Source organism: Phalacrocorax carbo, chromosome 17 (genome assembly GCF_963921805.1).
Source record: "Phalacrocorax carbo chromosome 17, bPhaCar2.1, whole genome shotgun sequence".
Taxonomy (NCBI): Eukaryota; Metazoa; Chordata; class Aves; order Suliformes; family Phalacrocoracidae; genus Phalacrocorax; species Phalacrocorax carbo.
In genome coordinates, this window is record NC_087529.1 from 9759181 (window position 1) to 9775951 (window position 16771).

Consider the following 16771-nt stretch of genomic DNA (forward strand, 5'->3'; position numbering starts at 1 on the left):
GGCAGAGGCGCCGGCAGCCTCTGTACTGCCTGCGTCAATGCGGGAATCCCTGTCTGTTAAACATTAACAGCCGTATCTGTGTGTCCTGAGGCCAGCCTAGCTCTCGGTATCACGCCTTGGGAGTCAGGATTCAGCCAAGTGAATAACATGGATATCAGAAGGGGGTTGCAGGGAGACGGGGCAGAGGATACGTGGAATTTTGAATTGAATTTTCTTTTTCCCCAAACATGCTGCTTTGCAAATCTTAGCTTGGGCTAAGTTAGGGCTGATGGAAGCTAAAAACCTCATGAGCGCTGCTCCCCAACCCCATCCCCCACCTGCCCTCTCCCCGTCTCAGCATTACCGATCCTGCCTCTCCCACGCGCACCACGCTGCGGGAGACCGTGGCACTTCTGCCCTAGTTCAGATCCTCCAGTAGGAAGTGGTTTGGGCAAGACATGATCATGTCCTATCTCTCCTTCTGCAGTCTGCAGAGCTAAAGAGACCCCCAAACGCTGGGGTGACCCTTTACTTCCCTGCATCCCTGGGGCAGAAAATCGGCAGCATCCCATGGTTTGGCTGGGGGCAGCACGCACCCCTCTGAGCTCCACACTGCGGCAGCCCACCAGAGCACCTGTGCTTTGGCTGCTTTGTCCCAACAGCCCGAAAATGGAAACCCAAAAATTGAGGAGGTAGGAACAAACTGGCCATTGTCCTGGCATGAAAATCAGCCCATAAAAATAACCCCTGGTATTAACACGAAAGCAGTGTGAGCACGTGCCTGGGAAAGCCCTGCTGATAAGCAGGCAGCATTGACCTGTCCCGGCAGAGCTGCCTTTCTGGCACCCACCCGCCCCATCAGCATGGGCACCAGAAACCAGAGGGGTGGCAAATGTGACACGAGCCGGCCACGTCCCCACAGCCCCGGGGCAGGACCTGCAGCCCCTGGGCTGCTTTTTGGGAAGGGCTGGTGAGAACTTTCTCTTCACACAAGATGTGGGCAGCTTGATCACTGTCTTGTTCCAGCGGTGTCTCATTTTAAATCATTTACAGGGCAGAAATCTCAGACATTTCCAGTCATCTGTAGTTTGTGCTGAGCAAGCCAGTGGCCAAAGCCCATGGCCAGCTTGCAGCATGGTCATGGCTTCCCACCACGCTACCCAAGTGTCAGAGAGGAGGGATGGTGGCCAGGTCCATTTTTCCCCACAGCAACACATTTTCCAAGGTTCTCCTATAAAACCAACATGCCAAGGCCATGAAAAAAAGCTTTCCTGAGACTTGAGGATTAATGGGGAAACTGAGAAGTACTCGGACGGTCCAGGCATTCCTGACAAGTCACCTCCCCGTATGGTTAGGCATGCAGGAGCAAAGCTCTTCCGTAGACCTGGAGCCTTTGACCTCTTCGCCAAACCACCCCAGGGCTCCCTCTGTCAGAAGTGCTTTTTGGTCCGAGCCCAGCTGCACACAACTGCAGGTGGCTCTGACCTTCCGCCGGGCGAGGACCGGTAACCGAAGCACTATTTCGCCAGGTTATGGACAGCTTCTCTTAACCCTGGATTTCTGCACAAGGTCATCATTGCCAGCTGGACCCATGCATTGCACTGGCCCTCCAAGTTTTGGCCTCACAGATCCAGGCTTTTCCAATTTTGCATAGTCCAGGATTTCTCACTGGTTTGGTTAAAAACGGGGGAAATGGGCAGAAGAGCAGAGGAGGCTGACTGCACCGGCTTCTCCAGGGGCTCTATCTCAATGCCACATCCCAGCAGGAAGAAACGCTCTCTGGAGAGGGAGCCCTGAAATAAGTCTGCAACACGGCACCCCCCAACCAGTGTGCTCATAAAAGTGAGTTTTCCAACTACAACCATGCCAAGAGGAGCCATAAACCTCACTGACCCTGGTCAGGCAGAGAGGAAGCTCAGGCCTTCCTACAGACCATCTTCCACGCTCACCTTCAAATGCCTAACATGAACCAAGTCTGGCGAATACAGAAAACCCACCACCCCAGGACGGGGATGGAGCGATGCAGAGCGCTCGAGGGCTCACAAAGTGACCCCCTTGCACCCTGAAACCCAAAAGGCCCCTGGCACTCACCCGGCACACGGACATCTGGTTGGTGGTGAGGGTGCCAGTCTTGTCGGAGCAGATGACAGAGGTGCAACCCAGGGTCTCCACCGAGGGCAGGCTCCGGACGATGGCGTTCTTCTTGGCCATGCGGCGTGTACCCAGCGCCAGGCAGGTGGTGATGACGGCCGGGAGGCCCTCGGGAATGGCGGCCACCGCCAGCGCCACCGAAATCTTGAAATAGTAGATGGCCCCCCGAAACCAGGAGCCACCGTGGACAGGGTCGCTGAAGTGGCTGACATTGATGACCCAGACGGCAATGCACACCAGGAAGATCACTTTAGAGAGCTGCTGGCTGAACTCATCCAGCTTCTGCTGCAAGGGTGTCTTCTCGGGCTCAGTCTCCACCATCTGGTTTCGGATCTTCCCGATCTCAGTGTACACCCCTGTTGCAATGACGACCCCTACAGCCTTCCCAGCTGCGATGTTGGTGCCCTGGGAGGGAAGAAAGGGGCCAGAGTGGATATATGGGCATGCAACCTCTTGGCCTGAATGGGGAAATGTGTTGCTTGTTGTGAAAGGAGAACATGAGATCTTGGTTAAGGGGAAAATGAGACATCCTAGGACTTTATGCAAATACATGCTAAAGCAGCAGGAGACCCCTCTTGAGAGCTCTCTCACCCCTCAAGGACTTGGCTTCTGTCTGAGTGGAGCATGACCAAGGCAGAAACCCAAACCTGCAATAGCTCCAGGCTCAACCACAAACCTTCTCCCTGTCCGTAATGCCTCCTACTTGATGGAAAACCCACTGAGATTACCCAAAGCATTTAAAGGCATCATGTGCCACAGTCCAAATGAAATCCCATGGAAGCACATTCCCATTTTTATGGGTTTAGGGGTCTTTCGCATGCATGCATTCACTACTCCCTGCTCAGAGACCTCCTGTGTCCTCTTCAATTGGTGGCTCTTTGCAAAACCACAGGAGAGGTGGGGACAGGCATAAGGGACTTACGGAGAAAAGCATGTTCTTCTTGTCCTGGTTGACAGCCCGGGGATCGGGGATGGGGTCAGCATGTTTGATCACCGACACAGACTCCCCTGCCGAGACAAGAGCAGGGAGATGAACCACCCATGTTTCCTCTCCAGCCCCCGCTTGCTGCTGTTATGAGCCTGCATCACAAACCCCGTGGCTTCTTCGAGCAGCACTTTGCCACCATCAAAACATCCATCATGGGGATGCCAGAGCAGAGCCAGGGCACTGTGAAGATGAGGGCTGCAGAAACACGACCTGTGCGGATAGCTAGCGGCCATGAGCTCCCGTACAACCCAACGGGATGGGGTCGGATCCCCGTGCCAGGGAGCCTGCTGGCTTGCGGCACGGGTCTGCACAGTCAGGTGGGGTTCATAGGGTAGCACAACAGGAAACATGCCCAAAGTCCTGCTGGAGGTTTTTATTTTGTTCTTTGCAGAATAGCCCCTTTGCTGCACCTCCCTTTGCCCTTGGAGAACTAAGTTAATGCAAAGCCACTTTTCAAGGAGACTGGGCTCCTTCCCTGTCGTTTTAACATTTTTTTTCTGATTGCTTTTCCTTCCCTGCTGCCATCTCCTAACTCGATGCCCTTACAAAATCATGCACAAGAACTGAAATACCATGCCATGACTTTTCGATGATCCTGGGACCTCCTCAGGTCCTCAGTCTCATTCTCCCACCTGTTTCGCACGCCAGCAAAGCACTTAGCCGCCCAGTATCAGACCCGGAATTTGGCTTGGGGCAGATGGAAGAAGGAAAGCTCTGTCTTAAGCAGCCACCTCCGCCCCCCCCACACCTGCACGCACCTGTGAGGATGGACTGGTCGACCCGCAGGGTGGTGGACCGTATTTCGATGATCCGGATGTCCGCCGGCACCTTGTCGCCAACTACAAGGGCAAGAGCAGAACAGCTCTGTCAGGTGGGACTGGCAGCGCCCGCCACCCCGGCAAAGGGGGACGGCAAACCCTGATCATGCCAGCACAGCTGGGCTCTGCCCCAAGGACGGGGCCACCAGTTTGCACCTCGGTTCCTGCTGTCTCCCCTTGTTCTATTTCAGCTGTCTGGTCTCCAGGGCAGGCACTGGCTTTTGCTGAGAATCGGCACGTCCCTATGGGGTGCAGGCACACAGCAGCACCCAGCCTGCAGCAAGGAGGGGTCCAGCCCGTGGTAACGCAGCGTCCTGCCCTGGGATGCCTCCTTTCTGCATTTAAAGCTTAATTTTGTATGTCTATAATTTACAAGTCAGAAAAAGAAAGCTGGAAAGACGTACCATCAGTTGCAATGAGGCTGGGCAGAAAAGTGACAGAACCTTGAGGAATTTCTGATTTTAGGGTATTACCTTACACAAAAGCAGACAGACCAGGGGGTGGGCAACAGCACCAAGGCCAAGGGGGTTACTCATGCTGTCTCCCATGGACCGACCGCATGTTTCAAGCATCGCCTCCTTGTGCAAAATTCGGCAGGAGCGAGCACTGCCCCATCCCTGCTGCACATGGATGCTGCCGGGGGGGGGGTGTGACCTGCCTGCCAGCCCTGCCCATCACCTTCCTCAGCTGCTACCCAAGCAAAACTAACTGTGGTTCGAGCCAGGTTTGCCAGGACAAGCAGTAAAGGCAAGAGCTCTGCACAGGGCAACTGGGTGAGCAGAGGACCTGAGTGGGCTCCCGGCAAGCCCCCACATCCCACCTGCCCTGGCTGCATCTCTGCAGTGAGATGCACTCCTCCGCTGTGGCTGGAACCCCCTTAACCATCACAAGCAGCAAGCACCCGCATCCCTCCTACCGCCAGCGAGCAGCCAGGAGGGCAGGTATCTTTTCTTTTTGGAGAGGAGCTGCCGCAGTTAGAGGCGCAGGCACGCAGTCCTTGGGGCAGCAAGCATCACACCCTCTGCCCTCCAGCCAGACCCCGGTGTGGCCCTGCCTGCTGCCCCGCATCACCTCAGCTGCTATGTCCCTGTCCCTCCTCTTCCCTGCAAAACCCCCACAGCACCCCCATCCTGCCTCTTCCCTGCAAAAACCCCAAAACATCCACATTTTGGAGCAGCCTGAGCCTCCCTGTTTCAGGGTTCTGGGGCTGACTGGAAGCTGTTGAGACTGGAAGACCTTTCGTGGGCAAGACAAACAGCCGTCCATGGGTCTCCTGGCACAGCACAGTGGTTGCGGGTGAAAGCAGCCCCATCAACTGACAGCCACTGATCACCACCCACCGGGGCACATGTGCTTCCTTTAAAAAAGGATTTAAAGCTGCTTTTCCCACTGGGTTTCTTCCTCCTGCTCCCTTATCGGCTGGATGCAACCGTGCTCCTGCATTCTGGAAAGACTGAGGCAGAGAGCGCCCTGGCTCGCAGCACCTTACATCACGTTACACAACACTGCCGGCTTGGCCGCTAATGATCGTCTCAAATCCCAGACTTTAACGAGCACTTCCTCCCAGGGCTCGTAAACCTCCCCCCCCACCCGAGTGCAGCAGGAGGGGGGCTGGCACTGCTCCACTGCTCAGCCATTTATTCCAGCTGCAGATGCGAGGTGCTCTTGGATGTGGCATGCAACATCTGCTGTCCATCCAGACCTGCCCCGCTCTCCATCGCATCCGTTTTTGGGGCACTGAGCTGGGGGGTACTAAGCACAAGGACTCACAGATGCCCCCAAAATGTTTCATTCACACTTTGCAACTGCTCAAGGGAGCTGGAGCACCTTAAAGAGAGCAAAGAGCAGCTCTTCCCGCCCTGGGAAAGGCGGGGAGGGTTTGCAAACATTAGCTCAACCTGTAGATGAAAGATCTGTTGCCAGCCCCTAGAGACAGCGTCAAGCCCTGGTGCCATGGGGGTAGCATCCGCTCAAGGGTAGATAGTGCGATAGCATCCCGAGAGACTCACACGGTGCAGGACAGGTGTAGGGACCTGGCAGCCGCTGTTAGCCAGTTATTGAACATGCGCTGATCACCCGAGCCCTGCAAGTCTCCCCCATGCTGAAAGCCGAGAGAGAGAGAGAGGGGGAAATGGGAGGCCACGCTGCCTGAGCAAAGCAGGAGCAGGCAGGTGGTGGCAGCACCTGATGGAGCTCCCTGGCAATGCCCTGTCCCCACTTTCTGGGCAAGGCAGAAAGCTGGTGCTGCAGCCAAATGTAATCCAGCTGCCCGTCTGCACAAGGAGTCATCTGGATTGCATTGGTACAAAAAGGCAAAATTCAGCTGGATTTAGATGGCTTACCAACTTGCAGCCATCGTTCCCCTCTTGTCTCGGCAGCAGGGAGCAGAAAACCTGCTACACTAAATTTATTGCATTTGCACACGTAAACAGGAGCCAGTCCCTCCTACCTGTGCTGTCCCCAGGATGTCACCTGGATGTCCACTGCACGTTCAGAGCTATTTCTCCTGGCGCGCTTTCCTATCACGTAGCCTGGCAGCATCTGCACCGCTTGCTATAACCCCCTAAACCCACAATTTGCAAATTAATTCGCAAACCCTTCCAGCTCAGCTCTGTCCCTCCCAGTCGTGATGCTGAGTGTGCCATTAAAAAGTAATATTCAGCTTCTGATGGGCAGGCAGAAAGTACTTGATTTGGGGAAAGATGGCAGAAATTAATTAATAATTAATTAATTTAATTAAAGGCCAGGTCTGCAGCTGGAGTGAATTGCCGGAGCTGGCTTGGGAGCACCGCCAGCTCGCCCAGCTGAGGATCTGGCCGGCGCTCCTCTGCTTGATCCTCCCCACATTATTTTTATGTTCATCTTCCAGCTGAAGCCTAACTGGAAGACATAAATAACAGCAAGCTGGCTGCGCGCGGGAGGAATTGCAGCATGTTTCCACTAGCAGGGCCACGTGGAGGAAAGGAGAGGATTAGTTTTGCGGCTCTGGGGGTTTACGGCATCATTTAATGAACAAACAAAACGGTACAATTGGAATGCATCCTCTTTAGCCCTGGTGGGGCAGGCAGGAGACCCCCAGGCATCCTTTGCTGAATGCAAAACCCCGACAGAAGGGCTGGCGGGGGACAACCTGACCAGGGAGGCAAAAGCAACCTGCAGCTGGTTCCCTCTGCCTCTCACCCTTCCCAAAAAACAAACCCCAGTTACCAAGGAAGCCTGCCCACGCGGGCAGGACCAGCGCTGCTGCCTGCAGTGTTGAAAGCCCCCACGCTGGCGGCAGCGCTCGCCGGGAACTGCTGGTGTGGCACCCAGCACTGGCCCTTCACCGCGCCTTCTCCAGGGGATGCGCGTGGGAGAGCTGCTTCCAGAGAGAGGGAATCTTGGTGGAAAATTAAAAGTCCTTCCAGCTCTTCCAGAAAATGGGGAAACCCTCCCAAGACACAAAACCGGCGCCAGAAATATATGCTTTTTTTTGTGTGTGTCTCTTTTCTGCTGTTCTCTAATGCTCTATGCTCAGGGCGAAGCCTCGGCAGGCTGATAAGCCCCAGCTTCGGCCCAAATAATTTCACTTCTCTGGATTTGAAAAGAGAAACTGAGATCTCGAGCGTACAATGAGGAGGTGGCTCAGCAGCAGTGCCTCCAGAGGAGATGCACCCGGACGCCGCAGCAGAGCCCTCCCGCCACAAGGACCACAGGGTGCTTGTCACCAAGGCCCCGCTGGCCAGCACCACCTCCCCATCCCACCCCAGGCACTGGGGTGACAGCGCCCTACCTGCCACCTCCACGATGTCCCCGGGGACGATGTCTCGGGCGCGGATCCGCTGCACCCCACTGCGGTCGGCACGGATCACCTTCCCCATCTCAGGCTCGTACTCCTTCAAGGCTTCAATGGCACTCTCGGCATTTCTCTCCTGCAAGCAGAGGAGCAGAGCTGCTGGTGGTGGGATTGCTCATGCCAGCAGGCTCCTTCCCCACCCACGGCAAAGACAGAAGCACCCAAGCCCCAGCCTTGGTTTTGGCATCCATTTGCACCATGGATGGGGCAAGTGCCACATCTTCTTCAGCTGCTCTGAAGTGGTTCCTGCTGGCTTAAATCACACCAGGTCCTGGACACTACATGGGCCTTTGGGCTTGAATTTCTCATTCCTGGTTCAGGAAGCAGCGTATCCCACCCAGACGTATTTCTCCCCATCCAGCAACCCCACCTCAGATCAAGCTGCAGATAAATAAATGGCCTTAAAGTGAATATATAGACCAAGAGGAGCATCAGTGTCTGAGGCATTTGCTCATCCCCCAGGAGGGATACAGCAAAGCGAGAGGCAACTGCCACCATGGCTTTCTGGCGGACAGGACAAAAAGCTTCCCTTGGAAAACACATCTGGGCACAGCCAGGAAATAAGCAGCATTTGCCTACATGGCAAATAAGTGCAAGATCCTAAACTCCAGACTGCAAAAGCTGCCAAAGAAAGATTGAAGGAATGAACCAAGGGGCAGCCAGTGACTGTGCTGGGGCACGGGGCAGCACAGCCGACACAAGAAAGGAGTTTCCAATGGCAAGAAGCAACCAGACCTTCAAATGAAGCTTCTCAGCCGCGTGGAGCAGAGACCTGCAGGGCAGGCAGGGTGGAACTGCAGCTTACCTGCCACACACCCACCACGGCGTTGGCAATCAGGATCATAATAATGACGATGGGCTCCACGAACGCCGTTGTGGTCTCCTCTCCTTCTTCAAACCAGGCCAGGATCTGGTAGGGAAGAGGAGGACCGCAATTTGGTTAAAACAAGCAGCACCAACATTTTAAGGAGAAACAACAGCCAACCAACACATGGTGTTTGCTGGAGAGAAGACAACCCAGAGTGGTGGCCAGCCCCATGTGGCTTGGTTAAAGGGTGGACTTGCCATAGCCCACTGCTGGTGCTTGACTCAGGTGTCTCCACTCTTCTGCTGGGGATAACCTAACGCATCAAATAAGCAGGGCTGGAGCAGAGCAGGGACTGACCCTGTGGCTTCTTACCACCCTGAGCCCCCTCTCCGTCCCACAAAGACCTCATACCATAATACAAATAAAGCGCGCACACACAAATATTTTCACTCCATTTAACTGCTTGTCGACCTACGCTGCGTCAATATAGCAACACCTCGCTGCCCTGTGGCAGAGGCACTGGCACAAAGGACCTCTGACACGGGTTCACGCCTGCTTTACCGATTAGCAGAGCCGCTGCGGCAGACTCGGCCATCAAGCAGATTGCAACAGCTCTGCAAATTCACCAGCAAACAGGTCACTGCATGTTTATTTGGTGATGTATCGAACCCCACAGGGGACCAGCCGCCCTCCTTATCTGCCCACGAGTTGTATCTGAAAGGAGGGGACATGAGACTGGGCTGTGCCATCCCACTGCAAAACACCCTGAGTTTACTTTGGGCCCCTCGGGACAAGAAGGACCTTTGAGTGGCTGGAGCGTGTCCAGAGAAGGGCAATGAAGTCGGTGAAGGGTCTAGAGACAAGTCTTATGAGGAACGGCTGGGGGAGCTGGGGGGGTTTAGCCTGGAGAAGAGGGGGCTGAGGGGAGCCCTTCTCGCTCTCTGCAGCTGCCTGAGAGGGGCTGGAGTGAGGGGGGGGCTGGTCTCTGCTCCCAAGTCACCAGTGACAGAACGAGAGGGAACGGCCTCAAGCTGCATCAGGGAGGTTTAGGTTGGATATTAGAAAAAACTTCTTCACCAAAAGAGTTGTCAGGCCCTGGCACAGGCTGCCCAGGGAAGTGGTTGAGTCACCATCCCTGGAGGTATTTAAAAGAAGGGTAGATGTGGTGCTTGAGGATATGGTTTAGTGGTGGACTTGGCAGTGATAGGTTAGCGGTTGGACTCGATGATCTTAAGGGTCTTTTCCAGCCTTAATGACTCTATGATTCTACTAAAAAAATAAGTATTTTTCCAGTAGCTAAGTAGGAAACATCTCCTCATGCAGAGTTGCTCCCAGGGTAAATTGTGGGCAAAACTGAGCTAACAGCTCAGTACTTGGGCACCACAGTAAGGCTCAAATCAGCAATCAGGGAGCGAGGTGACGCTGATGATGAGCATTTCCAAGGCACCACGGAGTGCAAGTACAAAGGGGTTCATATTGCAGTTACCCAGTGCCACCCATAAAGGCAGCTTTGCTAATCACACGGACGTTGAGTTTAGCTGATCCCACATCACCTCTCAGCATTATTAAGAGTGGAGGAGGCCAGCAGCGCTCGCGGGTGCCGGCTCACGGAGCCTGGTGATGCACCCACTGCCAGCTGACTTTGCCTGCATGCCCGGGGCGGAGAAGCTGCTCTGTGATCACAGCAAGTGCTGAGGGTGAAACACGGCTCCTCCTGGGGAAAGGCGCGTAGGGATGCAGCCGCTCTGCTGGCGAAGGCAGAAGAGCCCTACAGGAGATGTACCACTGAAGAAGGAAATGTTTGAAGATGAGCAAAAACATGATCAGAGGAAGTAAAGGCAGGATGGCACCAGGGACACCCTGAAGGCACCACACTGACAGCTCTAGTGGAAAACCCAGCCCTAAGCAGCTCTCCGACATTAGCCGAACGTTACATCACGTTTTCTTGCCGCATGACGCACTGGGAGGCGTATTTTGGCAGCAAATATTAATCCTGCCCCACACACACAGGGGTAAAGGAAAGTTGTATGCCCCACGCTGTGCCCAATCGTACCCGAAACCTGCCCTGAGCATCGCCAGCCCGGGATCTCTGAACCCTCCCAGCCACGTGGGCAGGACAGAAGGCAGCGGACGGCAGGCAGGAGGCACCTCCCACGTGGGCAGCAACGCTGCCAGTCCCGCTCCGCCAGAGGGAGGGGAAAAAAATAATTTAACAAGACTGGATTTTCATTTTTTAATTGAAAATGTGAATGCTTCTGTGCAGCGGCAGAAGGGCTCTGGGAGGGAGATTTCACTCCAAGGAGGGCAGCCGCACAGGGTTTGGGAATGCTCCCAGACCTGTCTTCACCTGCATGTGCGGACGCACATGCTTTAGGCAGGTGTCTGCCCTGCTGCCTGCACCCCAGCGGAGGTGAAGGTGATATATGGAGTTTCTGAGTCAGCTTCAGGCGCCTGAAGCACCGCTCTCACCTCTCATCACCCATCACCCAGCGCTCTGGCCAAGAAAAAGCATGCCGTGCGATGTCCTAGCAGCCTCTCTGCCAGGACTCCCCAGCTCCCAGCACCTCCCAGTTCCCCGAGGATACGCGGCTTGGCTGTTACACCAGGAACGTATCTGCACTGTGGACACACAGGCTGTGGAGACACTATGCGCCAGAGACATTGTCCTCCATTTCAACGGATCCTGACATGGAACAGGTCATGCTGACACTTAATACTTTCAAAAACATTCAAGGAAAAATAAAGATTAAAGGAAAAACTTCCTCCTTCTGTTTTAACCATCTATACAGGTTGAGGCGCAAGACAAGTTTTACTGGATGAAACATGGCATTGAAAAGCAATCAGTAACAATTAAAATCAGAGAAGGGAATTGCAAAAAGGCTGTTTGGGTCCTAACTCAGTGAAGAGCCTGAGTGCAGACCTCAGTCCAGACACCGGCCATGACAAGAAGTATGGGAGACAGGGAAGCTCATCGCATGGAAAGTGATGAAGGGAAAACATGTAATAGGTTTGAGGGAAGCTAAAGCAGATAGTAACAAAGGTACCTTCTAACCTAAAAAAATAGGAAACTCTGTTGATAAAAATCTTGCAATGAGATAGAGACACATCCAAAGGAGCTGCACTATCTCAGGTTGGGTCTGCAAACAATGACAAAGATCTGTGGATCACAGGAAGAAGCATCCCAGGACTAAAAGCTTTGGGCAGCCCCCACCTGCCTTTGGCAGCCCCTTTGCAGCACCACTCTCGCTGGGGCTCTGCACTTGCTCTCTCCAAACCCTAACTCTAACCCTACAGAGTGCCCAGGCCCAACACCCATCCCACCCGGCATCCCACCAAAATGTGCCCAGGACTGAACGTTTCATAGAATCATTAGGGTTGGAAAAGACCTCTAGGATCACCAAGTCCAACCGCCAACCCAACACCCCCAGGCCTCCTAAACCATGCCCTGAAGTGCCACGTCTACGTGCTTTTTGGACACCCCCAGGGTTGGTGACTCCCCCACCTCTCTGGGCAGCCTCTTCCAATGCCTGGGCACACCTTCAGTAAAGACATTTTTCCTAATATCCAATCGAATCCCATCTAATTTCCAATCATCTCCATGGCCCTTTTCTGCCTTTGTCTGGTACAGTCTTGGTGAAATAGAAAGAAGTCCAGGTAGTTTTTCCGTATTGCTTTTGGGTGGATCAGCATTACTGAAAAATCCTACGGTTTCATCTTTTAAGTAGATACAATGATATTGTCAACTATGTTCCAGAAAACCACTGCACTGCTGCTACATTTCCCTCATCCAACATGCACCTTCCTCTGGCTCCTTTGCAATCTGGCTGCCAGCCGGGTCCGTGCGTGCCCTGGAAGGCGCCCGTCCCCAAGCCTGGGGTACTTACGAATGACAGAAAAGCTGCCATCAAAAGGATGCGGACGAGGAGATCTTCAAACTGCTCCAGCACCAACTCCCAGAGGGACTTTCCTAGTGAGAAAACATAAAACCAAGTGCAGTCAGTGCTGAAAAAAACCTCAGAAGACATAATTTAAACCACTGAGGCCACTAAGGCCAACAGGATCCCATCCCCTGCTTGCAGCAGAGCTGCTCCAGTGCCCGTTGGCCATGGGCACTAGTGAGGACATCCAGCGCTGCAACAGGGTATTTTTCTCTCTAATATTAAACACCTTCATTTTTGGTATTGGCCTGGTTTTACAATGTCTGTTTTTAACTACAGAAACCAAATCCTCTGTGTCCCCATTCACAGCTGGTAGCCCTGCTATCACAGGAAAGCTCCACTGTCAGACCAGCTTTCTCTGGGATTAAACCCAAGATTAAAAGGTCTGAAGACTCCCCCCTCCGTGTCCAGACTTATCCCCCCCTACCCAGACTCAAGGCACGCACCCGCCCTCACCTCCAGCCCGTGACTTACCTTCTTCTGCAGGGAGCTCTGTGGGTTTTTATCAACAGCCCAGCAAGCGTAACAAAGCAAGAAAATGATAAAAATAAAAAGATTAATTAGTGATTTGGGCCTAGACTAGCAATCCCTTCCCTTATGCCCCAGCAGTCCATTCAGTACCCCAAAATGCAACTTGTCCTGCACATATTCCCGCATCAAGACAGCTCGTCATCGAACTTCTCTCTGACACTAAGTAAGCACTATATGCTCTCTGCAACAGGGAAACATCATTTCCCTGCTGCAAGTGGCTCCAGCAGCATTTATTCCTGCACTCAGCCTGCCTAAAAAATACTCCTCGGGAGCTGCTCTCTCCAAATCCAGGACACAAAGGTCCAACCATCCCATAAAACACCTTGCCAGAAACCCAACAGAGACGTGCCGGGGACTGGAATTTTCAGACGACGTTTCCTTTTAACGAGTTGTACTTTACAGCCTGCAATGCTCTAGGAGAGAAACCCAACGCCGATGCTCAGCTGGTCCAAGCCATCCTCCTGAATCCGCCTCTGTGAGTGCACAGCTTCCATCCACACTGCTCCCAGCCCAACCTGAGCCCAGTCACCTGCACAACCTGAGAAAACCCCAAGGGCTCCCAAACACCCACCATGGTCTCCCAGAGACTCCCACGTCCCCAAGGGATGACTGTTACCTTCGCACACCACGTGCATCAAAGGGTCCCACGGCCACTGGGCAATGCACAAACCCCAGTACCCACCAAGGGCATCACTTCTGCTTCCTCACCCGGGCAGCAATGGATGCGCTGGCCCTGCTGCGGGCAAGGTTTGGCACCCAGGGATGGCTCAGGAGTGAGCTCCCCCCTTCGGTTTTGGGTGCTGGCATGGGTGGGTGTCTCTGTCTGCACCCGCTGTCCCTGCATTTGGGGTGAATCTTTTGGCTGCCTGCAGAGCAGCTCCCAGGGGAGCTGGCAGCCAGACCAAACCCTCCACCAGCTGCCCCAAGGTGGGGAAAAACGGACATCGCAGCTGTCCAACGGAGAAGGAAATCCAGGATTCACTGAACACAGCAGAACTTGCTGGAGATGGAGAAACCAATGCCGGCGCCATGCAGCAGCAAACCCTCGGGAGGGGTGTGCCGGTGGCTCAAAGGAATTGCACAGCGCTGCAAGGGACCGCGGGGTACCAGCACTGAGGTGACACAGCACCAGGGCAGGAAATCCACTGCCTCCATCCTTTGGCGCTCCGGGGCAGGAGGGGACCGGACAGGAACCCCCCAATCCCAAACCGGGAAAAATTCAGGCAGAAACCTCCCAAAGAGCTGTCCCAAAGCCTCTGCTGTCTGCCACCTACTTCTGCGCTCCACGCGGTGATAATAAAACAAGATGTTCCTCCAACTTCTTGCATTTCTGGGAGGGAATAAAGGACTGGCTGAAGTTCAAGAGGAAGTGACCCAAGGTAGACACACTTGATGGCCCATTGCTGGACCAAACACGGGGTTGTCTCTGAAGCACCCCCAGCATGGAGCCCTGAGAAAGAGCAGGAAGCGAAACTGGCTCGGCTGTTTTCCATCATCTATTTTCATTCAGAGAAAAAATAAAAAGAAAACCAAACCAAAACCAAACCCACCTTCACTGAACAAACCGGTGAAAACAAGAAGCCTGAACGTGTTTATGCTTCAACCTGCATCAGCTCCTCAGTGTTTACAGAGACACTTACTATGGGTTGTTTTAAACCCATGTCCCTCCTAGATAAGGCTGCTCCAATCCTCTGCCATCACAAGGAGCAGACAGACCAGCACGTAACGCCTATAATTACTCCTATAGCAAAAAAAATAAAAATAATCTTGGAGTGCCTTCAATGTTTCGAATCACTCTGCAGAGAGTGTCAGAAGGAAAGTGGCTCTTCTCCCTTTTGCAGCCAGCTCCTCTCCACCCCCGGCTTCCTCTCCCCGGCCCAGAGAGCCACCAAATTAAAAGTAGAAGAGATCTGCTGCTGCTATTTCCATCCAGGCTCCATTTTAAGGGTGTGAACGTGCAAGGTGAGAGGGCTGGGGGCAGGCGGGGTGCCCCGAGGGAGGCAGCTGGGGCTTCCACAGGTCTTGGCTCTGCTGGGGTGCCCAGGGGTGACTTTCCACCCCGAGCAGCCACCCGAAACACCACGGTCCTCTTAGAGCTTCTCCTGCGTGGCGTTTGCACGAAGAGCTGCAGCGATTCCGTTTGCAGAGCGGGGACTTTGCATGAGCTCTTCATTAAAGCATGAAAATGGGTTTCCGTGAACTCAGAAGGAAACTCGTGCAGCGGGGCGGCCAGCCGAAATACCACTGGTAGCAGAGAGACACTATGCCATTGCTGTCACCAAACCCCAAACATTAGCAACGCTGCTGCAGGCACCTCCCCAAAAAGCCCAATTTTTAGTATCCCGAGAACCAAGCACCTCCCCTGCCATCAGTGACTCCTTCCACAGCCCTTCACGTGGCAGCTCAGCACGCATTTTGCACCAAATACCCAAAGAAAAAGGGCAGAAAGTCACAATAAACTCACATTATTGGGTCTGGATCAATCAAAGCCACCAGAAACCGGAATATTTTGGGGTTGGAGCCTTCCCCTCTCACTTCCAAAGTCTCACTAGAAATAAGAGGGTTTGCCACTCACCGAAAACTAAGTTTTATGTGAGTCGGCCCTGTGGCACCAGGCAGGGCAGCAGAGCTGGCACCGCTCTGCCGAGCTGCGGCACTGCCATGACCCAGCCAGCCGGGAAACCCACCGTGGCGGCAGGGAACCAGCAAGAGTCCGAATCTGCAGTTCCCTCGGGACAACACAGTGAGCGCAGACAGGCTGAAATGGAAACTCCCGGCTGGCACCTGAATAGCCCCTTTCTTCCGTTGGTGGCTCAGAGCTCAGCACAGAGGTCCTGCTCTGTGCCCAAGCTCCCCAATATGCCCAGAAGACAAATGCAATAACATTACCAAGGACAGAAAATGACAGTGGTTGCTCAAAGTGTCCCAAAACGGGGCCACCCACTTGCACCATAAATTTTCAGGTTTCCCAAGGTGAGCAGTCCCCGTGTGGGACCTGCAGCTTGCGGAAGCGTATCTGCAATTTCTCTGCTCCTGCTCCTCTGCACCGCAGATTTGGAGGGCACAGTGAAGAAAGTAGAGGGTGATGGGTGCCTGGTGGCAGCCCCTGGAGGTAACAGGACCATTCCCACCGGCAGAGGAGCATGCCCTCCTCTGCGTTGTTGAGCAGGGCAGGCAGTCCTGGCTCCACCACAAAATATTGATACGAGATGCTCTAAGGGCATGCAACCAGCCTGGCCACCCTGGGCAGATGTGGGGCTGGCGTTGGGCTGTTTTAGCTGGAGGTTGATCTCCAGCTCCTGCCAACTCAAACAGGACCGGCAGCCCACGGGCTGGCGCCTGCAACATGGCAGGGCACGGTAATCGGGTGATGAAAAGGCAAATAAACATGGGTGCCACCCACGAGCAAGGCGGCATGGGTACAGGCTGCCACCCCGGGACTCTGCGACAGCCTTCGTGTCCCCAAGGAGACCCTGCCCTGCTTTCCAGGCCAAAGCAAACAAATAAAACGTGGCAGGGTGGCACTGGGGTCGCTTTAAGGCAACGTTTGACTTTCTCCTGCTGTAACAGGATCAAAAACCCCCAGAGCGGCACAGCCCCACAGCAGCTGGCGTTTTTTACCATGCACTGAGGTATCGCTCCCCACTATGCTTTGGGGGAAACTGAGGCATGAGGCGACACTCTCCCAGGCCAGCGCATGGCAAAGCAAACCCTGGTGCACAC

At 54.1% G+C, this 16771-nt stretch overlaps 1 protein-coding gene across 5 annotated transcripts in view; it reads right to left on the reverse strand.

Annotated features, from left to right (window-relative positions):
- Positions 1-16771, reverse strand: part of ATP2A3 (ATPase sarcoplasmic/endoplasmic reticulum Ca2+ transporting 3) — a 60062-nt gene that overhangs the window by 27204 nt on the left and 16087 nt on the right. For all 5 annotated transcript variants that reach the window (XM_064468313.1, XM_064468316.1, XM_064468312.1 and 2 more), the window contains exons 2-8: positions 12992-13009; positions 12464-12546; positions 8577-8681; positions 7709-7847; positions 3877-3957; positions 3053-3138; positions 2071-2535 (exon numbers count right to left, since the gene is read on the reverse strand). In XM_064468313.1, the coding sequence (XP_064324383.1) occupies positions 2071-2535; positions 3053-3138; positions 3877-3957; positions 7709-7847; positions 8577-8681; positions 12464-12546; positions 12992-13009 (977 nt within the window). The remainder of the gene's footprint in view (positions 1-2070; positions 2536-3052; positions 3139-3876; positions 3958-7708; positions 7848-8576; positions 8682-12463; positions 12547-12991; positions 13010-16771) is intronic.